This window comes from Triticum aestivum, chromosome 3A (genome assembly GCF_018294505.1).
Source record: "Triticum aestivum cultivar Chinese Spring chromosome 3A, IWGSC CS RefSeq v2.1, whole genome shotgun sequence".
NCBI classification, from domain to species: Eukaryota; Viridiplantae; Streptophyta; class Magnoliopsida; order Poales; family Poaceae; genus Triticum; species Triticum aestivum.
The window spans coordinates 7,840,825-7,857,667 of record NC_057800.1 but is presented as its reverse complement, the minus strand read 5'-3'; the positions used below and the strand labels follow the sequence as shown (position 1 = coordinate 7,857,667).

The window sequence follows — 16,843 nt, the reverse complement described above, 5'->3', positions numbered from 1 at the left end:
CTTCTGTGACAGCCAAGAGATCAAATTTTCACCTAAGAAAAAAGCAACGCCAGTAGTACTTTTCCTGTCGTCCACGTCTCCTGCCATATCACTGTCACTATAGCCCACCAATGGTGGTATTGCCTCTTTCTTTCTTGTGTACTTGAAGCCATATTTTAGAGTGCCTTTAACATACCTCAAAATTTTCTTCACCGCAGCTAGATGTTCAGTAGAAGGGTGCTCCATGTATCTACTAACGATCCCAACAGAGTAGGCCAAATCAGCCCTTGTGTTCACCAAGTACCTTAGGCTCCCCACAATGCTTTTGTAATCTGTTGGACCAACGGCCGGCGCATCACTCCGTTTGCTCAACTTGAGCTTAGCCTCCATAGGCGTATGTGAAGGATTGCAATCATCCATGCCACAATTCACCAGAATTTTTGTGGCATATGCCTCTTGGCACAATGTGATCCCATCTCTACTTTGATGTACCTCAATCCCAAGGTAAAAGCTTAACAAGCCTAGATCACTCATTTTGAACAATTCCTTCATCTGCTTCTTGAATCTTCCAATCTCCTATTCACTTGCACCAGTGATTAGGAGGTCATCAACATACACACCAATGAGTAGACGACTTGCATCTATACCTCTTTTATACATGGCATGCTCTAGTGGACACTTCTCAAAACCAAGTGAAATCAAAGTGTTATGAAGTTTAGTATTCCATGCTCCAGGGGCCTGCTTCAAACCGTGCAAAGCTTTATGCAACTTATATACCTTATGTTCCTCTCCTTTCTTGACAAAACCAGTGGGTTGCTGCACATACACCTCCTCCTCTAGATCTCCATTGAGAAAGGCCGAGTTCACATACATGTGATGCAAAGACCATGACTCTTGAGCTGCTAGTGCAATCAACAACCGAACTGACTCCATCCTTGCAACCGGAGCAAAAACTTCTTCAAAATCAATGCCTTGCTGATGTACAAACCCCTTGGCCACCAACCTTGCTTTGTGTTTCACCACTGCTCCTTGTGAATCTTTTTAAACTTTAAACATCCACTTGATCCCAATTGCATTGTCTCCACTTGGAAGATCAACAAGACTCCATGTTTGATTTTCTTCAATTGAACCGAGCTCCTCTATCATGGCGCTGCGCCAAGACACTTAATTGTTCGCCTCTTCGAACGTGGTTGGTTCTACTTCAGAAAACAAGCAATGATCTCCTCTCTTTTTCATTCGATCTCCTCTCTTTTTCATTCGCACGGGATTAATTTTCCGAAGAGCCTCCTTTCGATAAAGATCCAATGCTCGTCGGAGCTTCGCCGGCGTTGGCGGCCTTCCCGGAGTACGCTCAGGGGACTCACAAGTCTCCCCCATCGTGCCCCCTCCCACCGTGCTTTCTGGATCATCATCATACCTGAAATATGCAGCTTCAGAATTTTCGGCTGCCACGGCAGCGTTTCTAGGCGTCCCTGCAGATTGCATGCCAGATTTCGCTGCCACGGCAGCGTTTTTTGCTGATGTTTCTGAACGAGCTCCAGCTGTTGATCCGTCATCTCCATCATCATCACCCCACCACGGTCCGTCTCCTTGGGTAGAGCGGGAGCTGGGCAAGCCGTGGCTGGGTGTACGCACCATGGGGGTTCCAGGTGCGCTGCCGGATCCCGGATTTTCGCCGCCATGTCCAGGATCGTCATCAACATCAAGCCCATCTTCATGTATGTTGTTGTCGTGATGGTGGCCTGCAGGATCAGTGTGATAGGATACAACAAACATGTCATCACCTCCTGTAGGACGGTCCTCCACTGCTGCGCCGTCCCAATTCCAGGCTTTTTCTTCACCAAACAATACATCACGTGACACTTGCACTTCCTTTGTTGCTGGGTTGTAGACTCGATATGCCTTTGAACCTTGCTCATAGCCCAACAAAATTGTGGGTATACTTCTGTCCGCTAGCTTCGCGTTGTGTGCACCCAACACCTTGATATGAGCAATACATCCAAAAGTCCGAAGATGATCAACCGAGTGTTTTCTACTGCACCATGCCTCGTACGGTGTCATTCCAATGACACTCTTTGTCGGAGCTCTATTGAGTAAATAAACAGCAGTAGTCATGACTTCTCCTCAAAATCTCCCTGGTAGCTTTTTGCTTTCCAACATACTTCTGGCCATAGCTACGATGGTTTGATTTCTCCTCTCAATGACTCCGTTTTGCTGCGGAGTATAGGGTGTCGTCAAGTACCGCTTAATCCCATGCTTCTCACAATAAGCGTTAAACTCATTAGAGATAAATTCCCCTCTTGGGTCAGTCCTTAATGCCTTCAACTTTTCTTCAAATTCAACCTCAGCTGCAATTTTCACCTTTCTGAAAGCTTCAAGTGCCTCATCTTTGCTCCTCAACAAGACCAACCACATATACCTGCTGTAGTCATCTACTATGAGCAAAAAATACTTCTTCCCGGATGGGGTAGCCGGAGTAATGGGTCCACATAAATCAGCATGAACCAGCTCCAAAACTTTTGAAGCTCTAAATTTTGCTTCTCTCGGAAACGCACCTCGGCGTTCCTTGCCAACTAAACATCCAGTGCAAAGCTGATCAACATGATCAATCATGGGCAGTCCACTCACCATCTGCTGCTTTCCCAATTTCCTCAATGCATGAAAATTCAAGTGACCAAAACGTGAGTGCCACTTCCACGCTGTTTCGTCAAACTTTGCTAGCAAACACTCCGGCTGTGCCTTGTCCAAATTCAGGACATACATTCTGTTCCGAGACCTCTTCACACGCATCATGAGATTTCTTTGATGATCATAGCCCCACAAATATCCGTCTTCGAGCACAATTTTGTAATCCCTCTCTTCGAGCTGTCCCAAACTAATTATGTTCATCTTTAGCATGGGAATGTAGTAAACATCTGTGAGAATCTTGTGTTCACCACTCTTTGCTTTGAAGACCACCGTGCCTCTCCCTAAGATTGGCATTGTTTTGCCGTCATCGAACTTGACCGTCCCTCCAACAGTCATGCTTAGCTCGCTGAATTGGGTCCTATCCCCCGACATATGGTTGCTTGCCCCCGTATCAAGGTACCAAAAATTTCCGGCCCTCTTCTCTTCTTCCTCGTGGAGATAAATTTCCTTCTCCACAAGTGCAACGGTTTCAGCTACTTGCATATGTAAGTCCATCTCTGGAAATTCACAGATTTCACACAACAGCATGTTGGCTTGATCATCATCAATGTCGCCCTTCTTCACGATATATGCCTGCTGCTCCTTCGCTGGCTTCCTACACTCAGACTTGAAGTGCCCCATGATGCCACAATTATAACACTTGATCTTGCGCTTATCGAACTTATTCTTCGTTGGAGCGTTGTCCCCCGCGTTCCTCTTATTCTGTTCTTTTGGCGCACGATCTTGGCGAGTATTGCTTGAGCCCTCGCCAGCCTTCTTCTCCCTTGCAATCAACAATTGCCACTGCGCCCTCGTGAGCATGACTTGCTCGCCGTCCCTAGCATCACCGAGGCTATGGCGCACCCTCTCATCGTGAGCTTTGTAGTGGCCAACAAGGTCATCGACCATCAACGTAGTCAGGTCGACACACTGCTCAATCGCCGTCACGATCTGCATGTAACGGGGAGGAGCAGCGCGCAAGAATCTCGTGACCACTGAAGTCTCCATCAGGTTTTCTCCAAGCGCGCGGATTCCATTGACCAACGTCATCACCCACGAAGCAAAAGCATCCAGGGTTTCATCGTCAGTCATCACAAGCGTTTCATAATTCCTCAAAAGAGTTTGCAGATTCGCTTGCCTGACACGGGTATGCCCCTCGAAGAGCAGCTTCAAGGTATCCCATGCCTCCTTCACCATTTCATTGGCGATGATTTGCTGAAGAACGTCCATCGGCATCACCGAATAGAGCGTCGTTGCTGCCTGCCTGTCCTTGCAGTGCTCGGCGCCATCCTTCTTGTAGGCATTGCCGCCGGGGTCGACAACAACCCACAATTCAGCGGCTCTAGGGCACACTCCATTAGAGCCTTCCAAACCCCAAAGTTCTCCTGATCAAAACGAGGGTATGACGTCCCGGGTATGACAATTGCTTTAGCCGCCCCGGAACTTTCTGCTGCAGCCCTCTGCTTGCTCAAGTCGTCGTCCACCATGATCACCCGGTACTAGGCAATCACAATGAGGCTCTGATACCACATGTTAGCTCCAAGATCGAAAAATGCAGGAGGTAGACGAAGATCAAACGAAACCTATTGAAACAGAGAAGGTTTGGTACTACCAACGTGCAGTTTTTTCTGGGTCTTTATTTCACATTATATAGGGCTCAAGGAGTCGACCTCACGACCAACGCAGCCTACTATTCGTGCCCAACACGTCGTGACCCTGATCACAAACCGACCAGGTTTAAAACACACTTTATCTCTAAGAGTTTGACCCTAAAACAACTGCAAACAAGACCTGAACTCTTCCTATCTTTTACAGACTCGGACACCTATCAGAACATGTGTTTACAGAGAACATAAAACTCACATTCACCCCCCTAAACACGATATGTTATGACTACTTGACAGCCTTTACTCCGATCTTCTCACACATCTCTTGAAACTTCACCTTCCCAACTGACTTCGTTAAAATGTCCGCGAGTTGATCGTTTGTATTGACATGCTCGACCTCCATCCTCCCTTCTTCCACACACTCACGAATGTAGTGGAACTTTACTTCAATGTGCTTGCCACGATCATGATGCACAGGATTCTTGCACAAAGATATGGTGGATTTATTGTCAATATGTAGCTTCACTTGCTTCGGCTGTTCTCCCATCAAGTCCGCATATAATCTACTGAGCCAAACTCCCTGACACGCCGCAGCCGCTCCTGCAATGTACTCCGCTTCGCAAGAAGAAAGTGCCACTACCTTCTGCTTCTGTGACAGCCAAGAGATCAAATTTTCACCTAAGAAAAAAGCAACGCCAGTAGTACTTTTCCCGTCGTCCACGTCTCCTGCCATATCACTGTCACTATAGCCCACCAATGGTGGTCTTGCCTCTTTCTTTCTTGTGTACTTGCTGCCATATTTTAGAGTGCCTTTAACATACCTCAAAATTTGCTTCACCGCAGCTAGATGTTCAATAGAAGGGTGCTCCATGTATCTACTAACGATCCCAACAGAGTAGGCCAAATCAGCCCTTGTGTTCACCAAGTACCTTAGGCTCCCCACAATGCTTTTGTAATCTGTTGGATCAACGGCCGGCTCCCCACAATCCCGAACCAACAAGAATTCCTACATCACCCGAACCAACACCGGGGACACCACGAGCAAGCTAGATAGCGCCTTCAAGAAGGAGGACGACGTCGATACGCCGTCGCCCTTCGGTCTGGGGTAACCAGACCTAGGGTTTCCCCTGAGCTCGAAGAGGGGCAAAGCTGAAGGACTTGGAAGCGCCTCCAAGAAGGAAACGACACCGGCGGGCGCCGTCACTGCCAGCACCGGTAGACCGGGAAGGGATCTCTCCTTGGCCTGAAGCTGAGCAGTCCCATAGCCGTCGAGTATGGAATCGAAGATGAGGAAGTCCACGTTGGTCTGAATCGCCATGTCGGGAAGGGGTTGGCGGGCTGCACTTGCCGTCGGAGGGTGGCACCGCCTCCGTACTCACGAGCGTTGGATCCGGCAAAAAGGGGGGAGGCTTTGAGGCCTCTAGGGTGGGGCAGGCGACGAAGTGAGCCACACGGAGGGCATGTGACAATGGCGTCCAGCAACACCGACAAACTAGGCCTGGAGAGATGCAGATCCGAACTGTCGTGGCCTTAGCCATCGAGACATCAGCACGCCAGGTAAGCTGGAAGGGATGCAGCTACCTGGTGACCGAGGCTGGAGCTTCCCGGCAAAGAACACCGGCGGCGAAGGACACCGGAGAGACGCGGGCCTAAGCCGTCGGGGCCGGAACAGCGCCAGCGAGTGCCCGCCTCGAGGAGCTCCATGTTTGCCACAACCACAGATGCGTCACCACGTCCCCGCGAGAGCAGTCACCGTGGCTCGGGGAGGAGGAGGACCGTCGGAGAAGAACACCAGGTCCTCCTGGTACGTTGTTACAATGGCTTGGTCTTAATTAGTGCTATGAAGCGATCTATGTAAATTTAGCTTAATACCTCCCATCACTATGTTTTTTTGCGACAAACTTCTGATCTATTCTTCAACTATCAAGGTAGTACAAAGAACACTAAAAGTAAAATTTACATCCAGGTCCGTAGACCACCTAGCGATGGCTACAAGCACTGGAGCGAGCCGAAGCCGTGCCGCCGTCATCGCCCCTTCCTCATCGGAGCCGGGCAAACGTTATTGTAGTAGACAATTGGGAAGTCGTCGTGCTAAGGTCCCATAGGACTAGCGCACCAGAACAACAACCGCCGCCGATGAAGAGAAGTGTAGACCGGAAGGATCCAACCTGCAGACACACAGACATAAAGACCGGATCTAGTCGGATCCACCGAAGACAAACGCCGACCGGATCCCATGAGATCCGTTGGAGACAAACCTCCACACGTCTTCCAATGATGCTTGAAACATCATCGGGACGGGGGATAGGTGGGGAGGGTCTTATTCCAACTTCAAGAAGCCGCCGCCGCTTCGCCTTCTTGAGCATGGCACAAACCCTAACAAAACTCAGAAAAGCATCTAAAAACGGAGCCCTCCCGTAGGCATGGGCCGGGTTTTCACCGCGCCTGCATGGTCCAAGGACCATAGGAGACGAGGCGGACCGATGGTGGCGCCAGCGAGAGGCAAGGAAACCCTAGATGAGAGTTCGCACGAGGGCAGGAGTGAAGAACCTCCCATCACTATGATCCTGTTCGGGGTCTCAAGGTGCTATTCTGTTGCTTAAGGCCAATGTTTTCGCACATTGGAGACGACGTTAGAAATTCAAGGTGCATGTCGATCTGCCGAGAAATATGGAACCGCGTTAACAACGACACCAATATTTGTTAATGCGGATCACAAAATATTAGATATCCATTGATACCGCTATAATACCGCACATTGGGCCCCCGCTCCTCCTGTGTGCTCCTTATTAACGAATTATTCTTTTTCCTACTTTTGTCCTGCAAAAAAATGGTCATCAAGATGACATCAAAAGCATGCAATGGCTTAACAGAACCGTGCAATGGATTGCACAAAAATCCAGTTAAGAGGTTCCCGGCTACCTCCAGAGTTGACATAAGCATGTAACAACGTACCAGGAGGACCCCAGAGTTGTCCGGAAGGTGCCTAGAGATTCCCGACATACTTGTAAATCCTATATACCTGAATAGTTGAACCCCAATATTTCTATTATCTTAACATGCATACATACACACTCATCACAGGCCTCCACTACATGCATGGGAATTACTTTCCCAATATTATTTTACCCAATACTTCTATTTATCTCAACATGCACACATCCTACCTCACCACACATGCCACCAAATCAGGGGCCCACTCAACAAGCAAGGGAAAAAGTTTTCCATTATATTATGTCACTTTATATTCAAAACCATTTACAACTACACGATAATCAAAACTAATAATAGAAACAATTGATTATCTTCCATGTAGTGGGTGGTTTTGCATCCTCATATGTGTTTATATATCTAGGATGTAGGTTGCTGATCTTGGACGCTGTGATGCATCCGTTTTAAGGGTAGTAGTAGTCAGGTGTTGTTGCTTTGTTGTATCCCAGATTCCATTTTCATCATGTAAATGGGGGCAATGTGGTCCCTTTTATCAAAAAATAATCAAATAAATTATATAATATGTGTTTTTAGTTTTAGTTTTAGTTTTAGCTTTAGCTTTAGTTCATGCATTATTAATTTAAATATTAATGTGTCGTACAACAAAATCTCACTGAAATACATTGCAATCCATTCCTGCACCAACGCGCTACATATTATCTAGTAAAGCCAATTTTGGGGTCATTTGGAGGTTCTGAGCAGACTTGTTCGAATTAAGCTAAATTTGACGATTTGGAACCGATTTTGAGTCCTTTCTCACCAAGTCCAACCATCCCATACATAGATATGTGCGATAGCTCTATGCTTGTTCATGCGAAGTTTTTATGCAGGTTCTGCGATTTTTCAGTCAGATTTTCTTCTCGTTTCTGCGTTTTGTTTTATTTCTTTTTTGTGTATCGGTTTCTTCAGCTAAAGCTGGCTTTTTTACTTTTACTATCATTTTTCCTTTTTTTGGAGGAAATTACAAAAACATTTTATATCCATCTAAAATCAAATTTAAAAAATATTTTTTTTAGAAAAATGTGAACATTAATCAAATCTGCGTAAGTTTTCTCATAATTCAAATCTTTTACTTTAATACAATTTCTATATTCCATACATTATTTAAAGTGGATACATTTTTATGATTTATTTTTTAAGCTTTCTACTTTTTAAATTTTAATTTATTTTTAACTATATGCATTTTTAAAATCCACATTTATAATTTAATACAAAAGTAAATTCACTACATTTTCATATGGTGTTTTAAAAAACAGCAAACATTTTACTTAATCAAAGCCATGTTTTCCATGCAGCGGGCATGGCACTCCCATTTTTTCGATTTAGTTTTTTACTTTTCCTTTTTTTTCTTTTCTGTTATTTTAATTCTATAATTAAATAATTCAGGATTCGTTCTAAAATTAAAAACATTTTGAATTTTTAACTTTCAAAAACAGTACTTAAATTAAAAAATGTTCACAATTCAAAATATAGAACATTTTTAAAAAATAAATGAACAATTATTAATAAGGATTAACTATGTTTATATGTCATGAAAAAAATTGAATTCGAAGAATATTTTTTGAACTTTATGAACAAAAATTGAATTCAAAATTAAATTTTTTTTGAAAAAATGGATGAACAAATTTTCATTTCAATGCCAAATTTTGCATTTGATAACATTTTCTGAAAATCTATTAATTTTTTTGTAATTCGATGAGCCTTTTTGCAATTGGATGAACAAATTTTTACTTTTGATGAACATTTTTTAAGTCCGATGAACAAAACATGAATTCGATGAACATTTTTGAATTGTTGAACATTGTTTTACATTGATGGACATTCTTTGAATTCGGTAAACAGAAAAATGTTCATGGTTTCAAAAAAATGAACACTAGAAAAGTATGTAATTTCAAAGAAATGTTCGTGTATTTGAAAAACTGGTCATGATTTCAAAAAACTGTTCACAATTTTAGAAAAAATATTAATGAATCTTGAAAAGTTGTTTGCAAATTGAAAACAAAAATAAAAAGAAAAAAATACGAATTTATATGATTTTTGTAAATAGGAAAAAATAATAAAAATAAAAATAAAAACAGAACTAAATAAAAATACAAAAGGAAAATAGAAAATCAAAATAAAAAAATAAAATAAAAAGGAAGAAGAACCCAATGAATAAACTGAAAAAACCGGCTGGGGATGAATTCCGTTACATGCATGGCCCAATATGATTTTTTAGATTGTCAAACATATGTCTGAAACGGCCCTATATGGCCCGCTACATGCATGGCCCAATTGACATCCTATTTATTATTTGAAGTAAAATGTCTATATTTATTTGATTTTGATTTTTTTCAAAAATCAGTTGAATTAATATAAACAATCATATGATTGAATATTAGAATTCCGCACACCTCAATCCAGATACGGAATAAAATGTCCATCCCATATTTTAAAAAAGTCCTCTTGTGTTAAAGATATACTCAGATATTCTTTTGTTCATAAATTTGATGAAAACAGTTCTTCAGAAATATTTGAATATATATTCATGTATCATGTAAAAAATTGTTTATGTATGTGCGGCAAAAGGGGGGGTATATATATAACATAATAATATGTAGAAAAGCAAACACTGATTAAAAGTTGAAAGAAAGAAAAGGTAAATCAAAAGGTAAAAAATATGGAAATTAGAAATGAATAGAAAAATGGAAAATGAAAGAAAGAAGAACTTAAGAAAAAAAACATAAACGAAAGATGTCGAACATGGACTCAACCCATAAGTGAGAATGGATGCGTGTTTCCCCGAGTATTGCGTGCACTTGGCACAGACTTAGCTAGGATTATCCCCGAGCCCGTTTTTTAGCTGTACCCCCAAGCCTTTGGGTTGCTACCCGCTTGGCGACCTTCTCTCCCCAGCCAGACAGTCGTGATGCGCTCCCACTCTCATGTACGACAAAAGTTGATTCACATTTATACAAGATCATGTTTGTTTCAGCTTTGATTTGATTCAATCACCTATAGATTCGCTTTAGCGGTAAAGCTGATTGTGCTCGCCACCAAAGTACGCTTTGAGGTGCTTCAGCAAATTGCACTGAAATGGGTCAAATCCAGATTCAGATTCACTGGCAAAGCTGATTTGAAATAGTTGTTTGTTTCAGATTCTAGATTTAGTTTCACTGCCAAAGCTGGCTTCATTGGCAAAGCTGGTTCAAAATAACTGTATGTTTTAAATTCCAGATTCAGCTTCACTGACAAAGCTAAATCTGGTCCCTAAAGCTCAAACAAACAGGGCCGTAGTCGGGACTTCTCTGATTCATCTCAGCTGAGAGACAAAGCAATCATCTATCTTTTTTTGATATGAAATAAGTTGTTTGCACCACAATCTCCCCTCAATTTGTCGCATATTAAATTGTTCAGTGTGACATGGAAACCATACTGAAATTTGTGGTCAACCAAACAATTGGTTCCCATTAATTCACGAGTCAATTTACTAAAATATCTCCAAAGACTTATATTTAGGAACGGAAGGAGTATCATCTAACGCGATCAGCATGTAGAACAACAGCTCGGGTTTTCGCTGCCTACTGTCGACGCCACCACCAATCCTCCTCGTCTCTTGAGGCAATAGGGGCATGGAGCCGTGGTGGATCCCGCACATGAAACCGGGAGGGCTCCGTTTTTAGCTGTTTTTTTAAGCTTGGTTAGTGTTCATGTCCTGCTCAGGAAGGCGGGGAGGTTGCTGCTCCCTGAAGATATAATAAGATCATCCCCGCCTAGCCCCCTTCCGGCAGTGCGTCTAGTGTCGTCGGTAGGCGTGTGGAAGTGTGGCTCCGATGGTTCTCGCGGGATTGGTTGGTGTTTGTCTATGATGGATCCGGTTGGATCCGGCCTTCGTTCATGTGTCTACAGGTTGGATTCTTCTGATCTCCATTTCTCTTCATCTGCGATGGTTGTTGTTCAGGTACGCTGGTCCTGTGTAGCCTTAGCATGATGACTTTTTGATAGTCTATCACAACAAGATTTGTCTGGCTCCGACGAGGAAGGAGCGATGAAGGCGGCGTGCCTTCGGCTTGCTCCGGTGCTTATAGTCGTTGCAAGATGGTCTACAGACCTCGATGAACTTTTATTTCTGATGTTTCTTTACTACCTTTACATTTCACAAATACATGGGAAGTTCTTCCAAAAACAAAGAGGAGAAGTGGTTCCACCAGGTCCCCATGTCGCCTATATGTCAATCTTGAAACTCCACTCTGTACTGGATCAGATCTTTGGGTGAAAAGTCATGCAGGTGTACATGTGCACGTGATAGCTAGCATGTGTGTACTACACTAATTTTCTCCAATACAAACGTGTTATCCTTGACTAGAGTTACTACGTACGTACCTGCATTTCTCTTCTTCTTGACAGCTCTGCTCGACTACAACAATTTACTACGCCGCCACAGGCCAACACCAACCTACCTAGCAAGCTCAGCACCGCACAAGGTCGCATGATACCTCGCCTCCCGCTTTATTGCTGCCACTGTGCGCAGCGCCGCTTTTCACGTCCCGTCAACCAACCAACAACAATTTACACCGTCTTTGCGTCGTCACGTTCTCTCACTCTCAGCAGCAGCAGCACAGAAGCGCGCACTGCTCTCTTGCGACAATGCCGGTGGCGGCATCTAGCACGCGCTTCCTCTTGCTCAGTTTGCTGCTGCTGTCGTCGCCGGCGGTGGCGGTGGTGAGGGCGCGGGTGACGGCACTGATCGTGTTCGGCGACTCGACGGTGGACGCGGGGAACAACAACGCCGTGCCCACGGCGGTGCGGAGCAACTTCCCGCCATACGGCCGGGACTTCCCGGGCGGCCGCGCCACGGGCCGCTTCTGCAACGGCCGCGTCGCCACCGACTTCTACTCCGAGGCGTTCGGGCTCCGGCCCTTCGTCCCGGCCTACCTCGACCCGGCCTACGGCATCCGGGACTTCGCCGTCGGCGTCTGCTTCGCGTCCGCCGGCTCCGGCCTCGACGTCGCCACCGCGGGCGTCTTTGTGAGTGATCCCTGTCTTTTTCTTCACTGGTTGCATGCACCGTTTGCTAGCTGCTGCAGAAAAATGCCATTTTTGTAGCTGCAAAAACAAATGCAAAAGTGAAAACTAATTGAGGATATCGGTTTTGCTAAAGCACATGTAGAGTGCCCTAACTATTACATATGTAAATTGTATATCATTTATTTTACACTGAGATTGGCGTGGGTATTTTTCTTTCTTTATATGTTTGATTGGGTCACTTAGACGTGCAATAATTAGATGTGCCCTAGAAAAATCCTTAGTACAAATATGCATCATATGACTATCTAAGTTAGCTAGGTTTTCTTCTCCGGGTGTTTGAATGGATAACGCCCCTAATGAGGTTATTCCTTTACTTGCAAATGATGCTACTTTGCTTATGAATGAATAAAGGAGAAGAAGTTTATAAAAAAAAGGTCGTGCTATGTATGTTGTTGGTCCTTAGATTTATTGGTTTTATCATTTTGTGATTTTATTCATTCCTTGGTTTAATAGGGCCCATGGTTTTATCATTTTGTGCATTTACTCATTTATTGGTTTTATAGGGCCCATGCATGCATGTGTGTTGCAAAAGGTGATAGATATCGTGACTGTTAGCGTGATTCACGGCCATACATCACGCTCGCTCTCGTACTGTGTGGACTAGCTAGCAATGTGAGCTTGTGAGTACAGTGTGCTAGCAGGAGTACCATGCATGGTCCCGGTGGCATTTACAGGCAAGGCAGATGCTAGCAGCCGTGTCACTTGCAATCATCAAACAACAAAAAACTCACCTCTGGTTAATGAAGTAAATGTATAAGTTTTTACCCAATCAAGTGTAACGAAGTACTAAATGTTTACTGCTTGATCAGTCAGTGATACCCTTGTCAAAGCAAGTGGACTACTTCAGAGACTACAAAGCCCGGCTGGCGGAGCACCTCGGCGCGGCGGAGGCTCGGGCGGTGCTCGCCGACGCCGTCTTCGCCATCAGCATCGGCACCAACGACTTCATCGAGAACTACTTCGCCCTCACGACGGCCCGCTTCCTGGAGTTCACCGTCGGCGACTACACAGACTTCCTCATCGGCCTCGCCCGTAGCTTCCTCGTCGAGCTCTACGGCCTCGGCGCTCGCAAGATCGGCTTCACGGGGCTCGGGGCCATGGGCTGCCTCCCCATCGAGCGGGGCCGGCGGGTCATGCTCTGCATCGAGGAGTACAATGCCGCCGCGAGGTCGTTCAACGCCAAGCTCCGGGACATGGTCGACGAGCTTGCCGACAGCCTTCCCGGCGCGCAGTTCCGGGTCGCAGAGGTGTACGGCTTCTTCACCGGCATCCTGCAAAACCCGGCGAGCTACGGGTTCGTGAAGGCGTCCAGGGGATGTTGTGGCACGGGGTTGTACGAGATGGGGTACACATGCAGCGAGTGGGACGCGCTCACGTGCGCCGATGCAAACCGGTACGTCTTCTGGGACGCCGTGCACCCCACGGAGCGGGCCAACAAGATCATCGCCGAGTACCTCATGAACACAACCTTCAGCCATTTCTTGTGATCTTTTTTGCTTCTTGTATACACTAAGGTAAGGAAAAGTAGGAAATTCACGTCCCAGCTTGATTCATGTGCTACTTCTAGCCCTTTTGGTGCTTAGTTTTATCTCCCTTTTTTTGCAGGGTAGTGCGTAGTTTATGTAGGTTGCATGCCATACTCTCATGATTTGTTTTAGTTCCATTATTTGTAATAAACTTTATAATGATTTATGTGGTTAATTTTATGCATCTTTGATATGCAGTGACCAGAAGCAACTAAAGCTTCCGTTTCAAAAATGAAATCCTGGCTTCAAATGGAACTAGTCACTCCGTCCTTCAGCATAGAAATTTCTTAGGCACACATTTATATTATGCATTTTTGGAGGGAGTACACGTACGTTTATGTTATGAAGACAAACGTACACGTTTGTTGTAAGTGTGTATGGCAAGCTCAGGAGTCTGGAGCATATAGCTAGTTTTCCCTTTTTGAGGTAAGGAGCAATTTTTTCTGAGGATACTAGCGCATGCATCTTATGGTACAACGAGAGTTTATTCCGAAGAAGATTAAGCATGATCAAAATAGGATAGCAGATTGGTTGGCATGGTATAGTCTTTCTGAGAGTACGACTGTTGTATAGGTAGATCGTGGACCACCGTGCATAGAGGAACTTTTGCGTCTCAATTGTAACCCTATTCTTATGGAATAAAACTCTTTTTTCTCACAAAAGAATAAAAAATACTAGAGCATGCATATCTCCAGCTCTTCTTTGCTCAGGCCTCTCGGGCTGCCACTCCTCACTCGGCCGAATATATGAAGACCAACTGGCCGACGCATGAGAACTAAATGTTGTCCCAGCGAAATTTCCGGCCCATCTCCAAAAAAAAATATCTGAGGAGCCCCATCTCCTATATTAGGTTATACGGTATCACCTCAAAATCCTCTAGTATATTTGCTTCTTATTTTTGCGAATTCTCTAGTATCTTTCCAGTGTTAAATATAGCTGCTTTTGCTCAAAAAATAATAATGTTGCTCGAGTTTCACATTTTGTAAAAGAGAAGGTAAGTGCATGCACTAGTTCGAAAAATATAGAATGACTATGGGTTTTGGTGTACCAACTTTCTATTTTTTTTAAATCCATTACAGGTTTTAAAATTCCTGAAAAAGTATTTCTAAGGTATCCAGGTAAATCTTACGCATATCATGATTGGTGACTTGCTACAATAATAAAATAAGTATGTTGCAGTTTAATTTTTGTAGCTTAAATTGTAGCGCCATCAAGTTCTCATTTTTATACGGGTCAGAAAATGATCATTAAGTATGTTTGTAACCAATGTCTATGCGCCTTTGCTTGAATTGCCAGATTGTGCTTGTGCAGCGGTTGCTAAAATTTTAGCTTGCATTATTTGATCTCCTCATCTCCCCGGTGTACCTGTAAGAGATTCCAATGCATGTTCTTTCAAGTCCTGCTTCGCTATCATATTGTTGATCCTTTTAGGCTGCATATGTGAAGATTTTGAATGGTAATGAAATTTTGGTATCTATTGTATTTCTGTATATGAACCAGTCTTCAACCAGTGAACCATTGTTGTCATCTTTAGTGGTTGGTTGTCCCTGCTCAGCTACTCCTAATTCCAAGGCCAAGGTTCTTGTGATAGCCTGTGCTGAAAAAATTGGAAAAGGGGAAGCAAGTTTTCTTTTGAAAAGTAAATCATTCTTGGCTTTCCATAAACACCAGGAATGGTATGAGCTAGCTAAAGTCAAAATGATGGTAGTTAAAGAATCAAAGTTTTGAATCAACATATTTGTTCTAACGTGCCAAGGCCTAGCAAATCATGCTGCTCTACCAAGCCCTACCTAGAATATAGATCCAACTTTATCTGTGAAGATTCAAGACAAGAAGATTATATAAAGGTCGTGAACTCCCTTCTAAGAAAAGTAGACAAGATAAGATAGAAGATAGGAGAACAATGTTCCTAAGGACCTAGATTTTTGAAGGAGTTTCGCCAAGAAAATCGGCTCCATCATCCATCTAGGTTTAAATATCATCTAATCTAGGTTCCACTCCCCGTTGTAATCCTCACTGAGATTAATAGGACAAATTAGGGCTATTACACCAGTAGAGGCATGAAATATATGCAACAATGTCTTGAAGATCACTTTACGAGAAACCTTGAGAATAATAAATGATGTGCAGTCTACTTACGTGAATGAAATGTGATATGTGAAACCAAAAAAATATGTGCGGGCAGTAGATTTGTCTTTGCAAGGTTTTTTTTTCTTGGCATTCATTTCAATATTGACAGCCTTATTTCTGTTTTATTTATAAAATCATCATATAGAACAAAACATGCATATAGTAGAGAGGTTTATAATTATTGAATTTATTATAACTAAAATTGCTCGATATAAACATTATAAAATCATAATAACAAAAAAAATAACTAGTGGTCAGCTACAACAACATGAGTCAATTTGACTTCATCTATTATCTTTCGAGTGACATTTTTATCTTAAAACCCAAAGTAGTGTCTTAAATGTGAGGCTGCTGATAAGACGCTTAACACGGACCCAGCAACCACGGGTCATGACAGAGTTGTGTGTCTCTACTGACTAGTCTTCGAGATCATAGTTGTGAAGATATCAGAGGAAAATAAATAGTTGTCGGCCGAGGCTCTTAAAAAATACTACGCACTGGAACTGGGCCTGAGTCGAGGCCATCGAGCACAGGAGATTTTTTTTCTCAAAAAAGCGGAATTGTGAGTTTGTGCCAAACCGATTTCAGTAATTCATGGATAAGTTTTTTTAGAACTACTCGTGGATTAGTTATGGTATGCAAACAGAGTTTTAATAAAATCAGAATAAAATCAGTTGTCGTAAAACCAAATCACTATAAACATAGCATCCCCATGCAAAAATAAAACGGCATGCAAACAACTCACGTTAAGTGGGGAAACGTTCAGTCATTTTCTTTTCATAAAACACATCGAAATTATAATTGGAAGCTATCAACCCGCAACCCCAGTAGTCAATCCCCAATACAGTTCTCCTCGAGCCGCAGGGACGATGTTCA

The 16,843-nt window shown here is 43.6% G+C and overlaps 1 protein-coding gene across 2 annotated transcripts; it reads left to right on the top strand.

Annotated features, from left to right (window-relative positions):
• The first annotated feature begins 11,769 nt into the window (after nt 1-11,769).
• Nucleotides 11,770-14,376, top strand: LOC123057472 (GDSL esterase/lipase At2g04570). Of its 2 annotated transcripts, XM_044480431.1 has the most exons (3): nt 11,770-12,251; nt 13,121-13,825; nt 14,036-14,376. In XM_044480431.1, exons 1-2 carry the CDS (start codon nt 11,871-11,873, stop codon nt 13,796-13,798), a joined length of 1,059 nt encoding a protein of 352 aa, XP_044336366.1. In that variant the 5' UTR covers nt 11,770-11,870; the 3' UTR covers nt 13,799-13,825; nt 14,036-14,376. The 2 variants fall into 2 exon arrangements, with proteins under 2 accessions (XP_044336366.1, XP_044336365.1); XM_044480430.1 differs by lacking the exon at nt 14,036-14,376 and having other exon boundaries at nt 13,121-14,017.
• Nucleotides 14,377-16,843: the final 2,467 nt, after the last annotated feature.

Bases quoted from the DNA above. Each gene is read 5' to 3' on its own strand.
- LOC123057472 (XM_044480431.1), top strand. From the start codon at position 11,871: ATGCCGGTGGCGGCATCTAGCACGCGCTTCCTCTTGCTCAGTTTGCTG. The intron at 12,252-13,120 runs GTGAGTGATCCC...CTGCTTGATCAG, and splicing joins TCGCCACCGCGGGCGTCTTT to TCAGTGATACCCTTGTCAAA.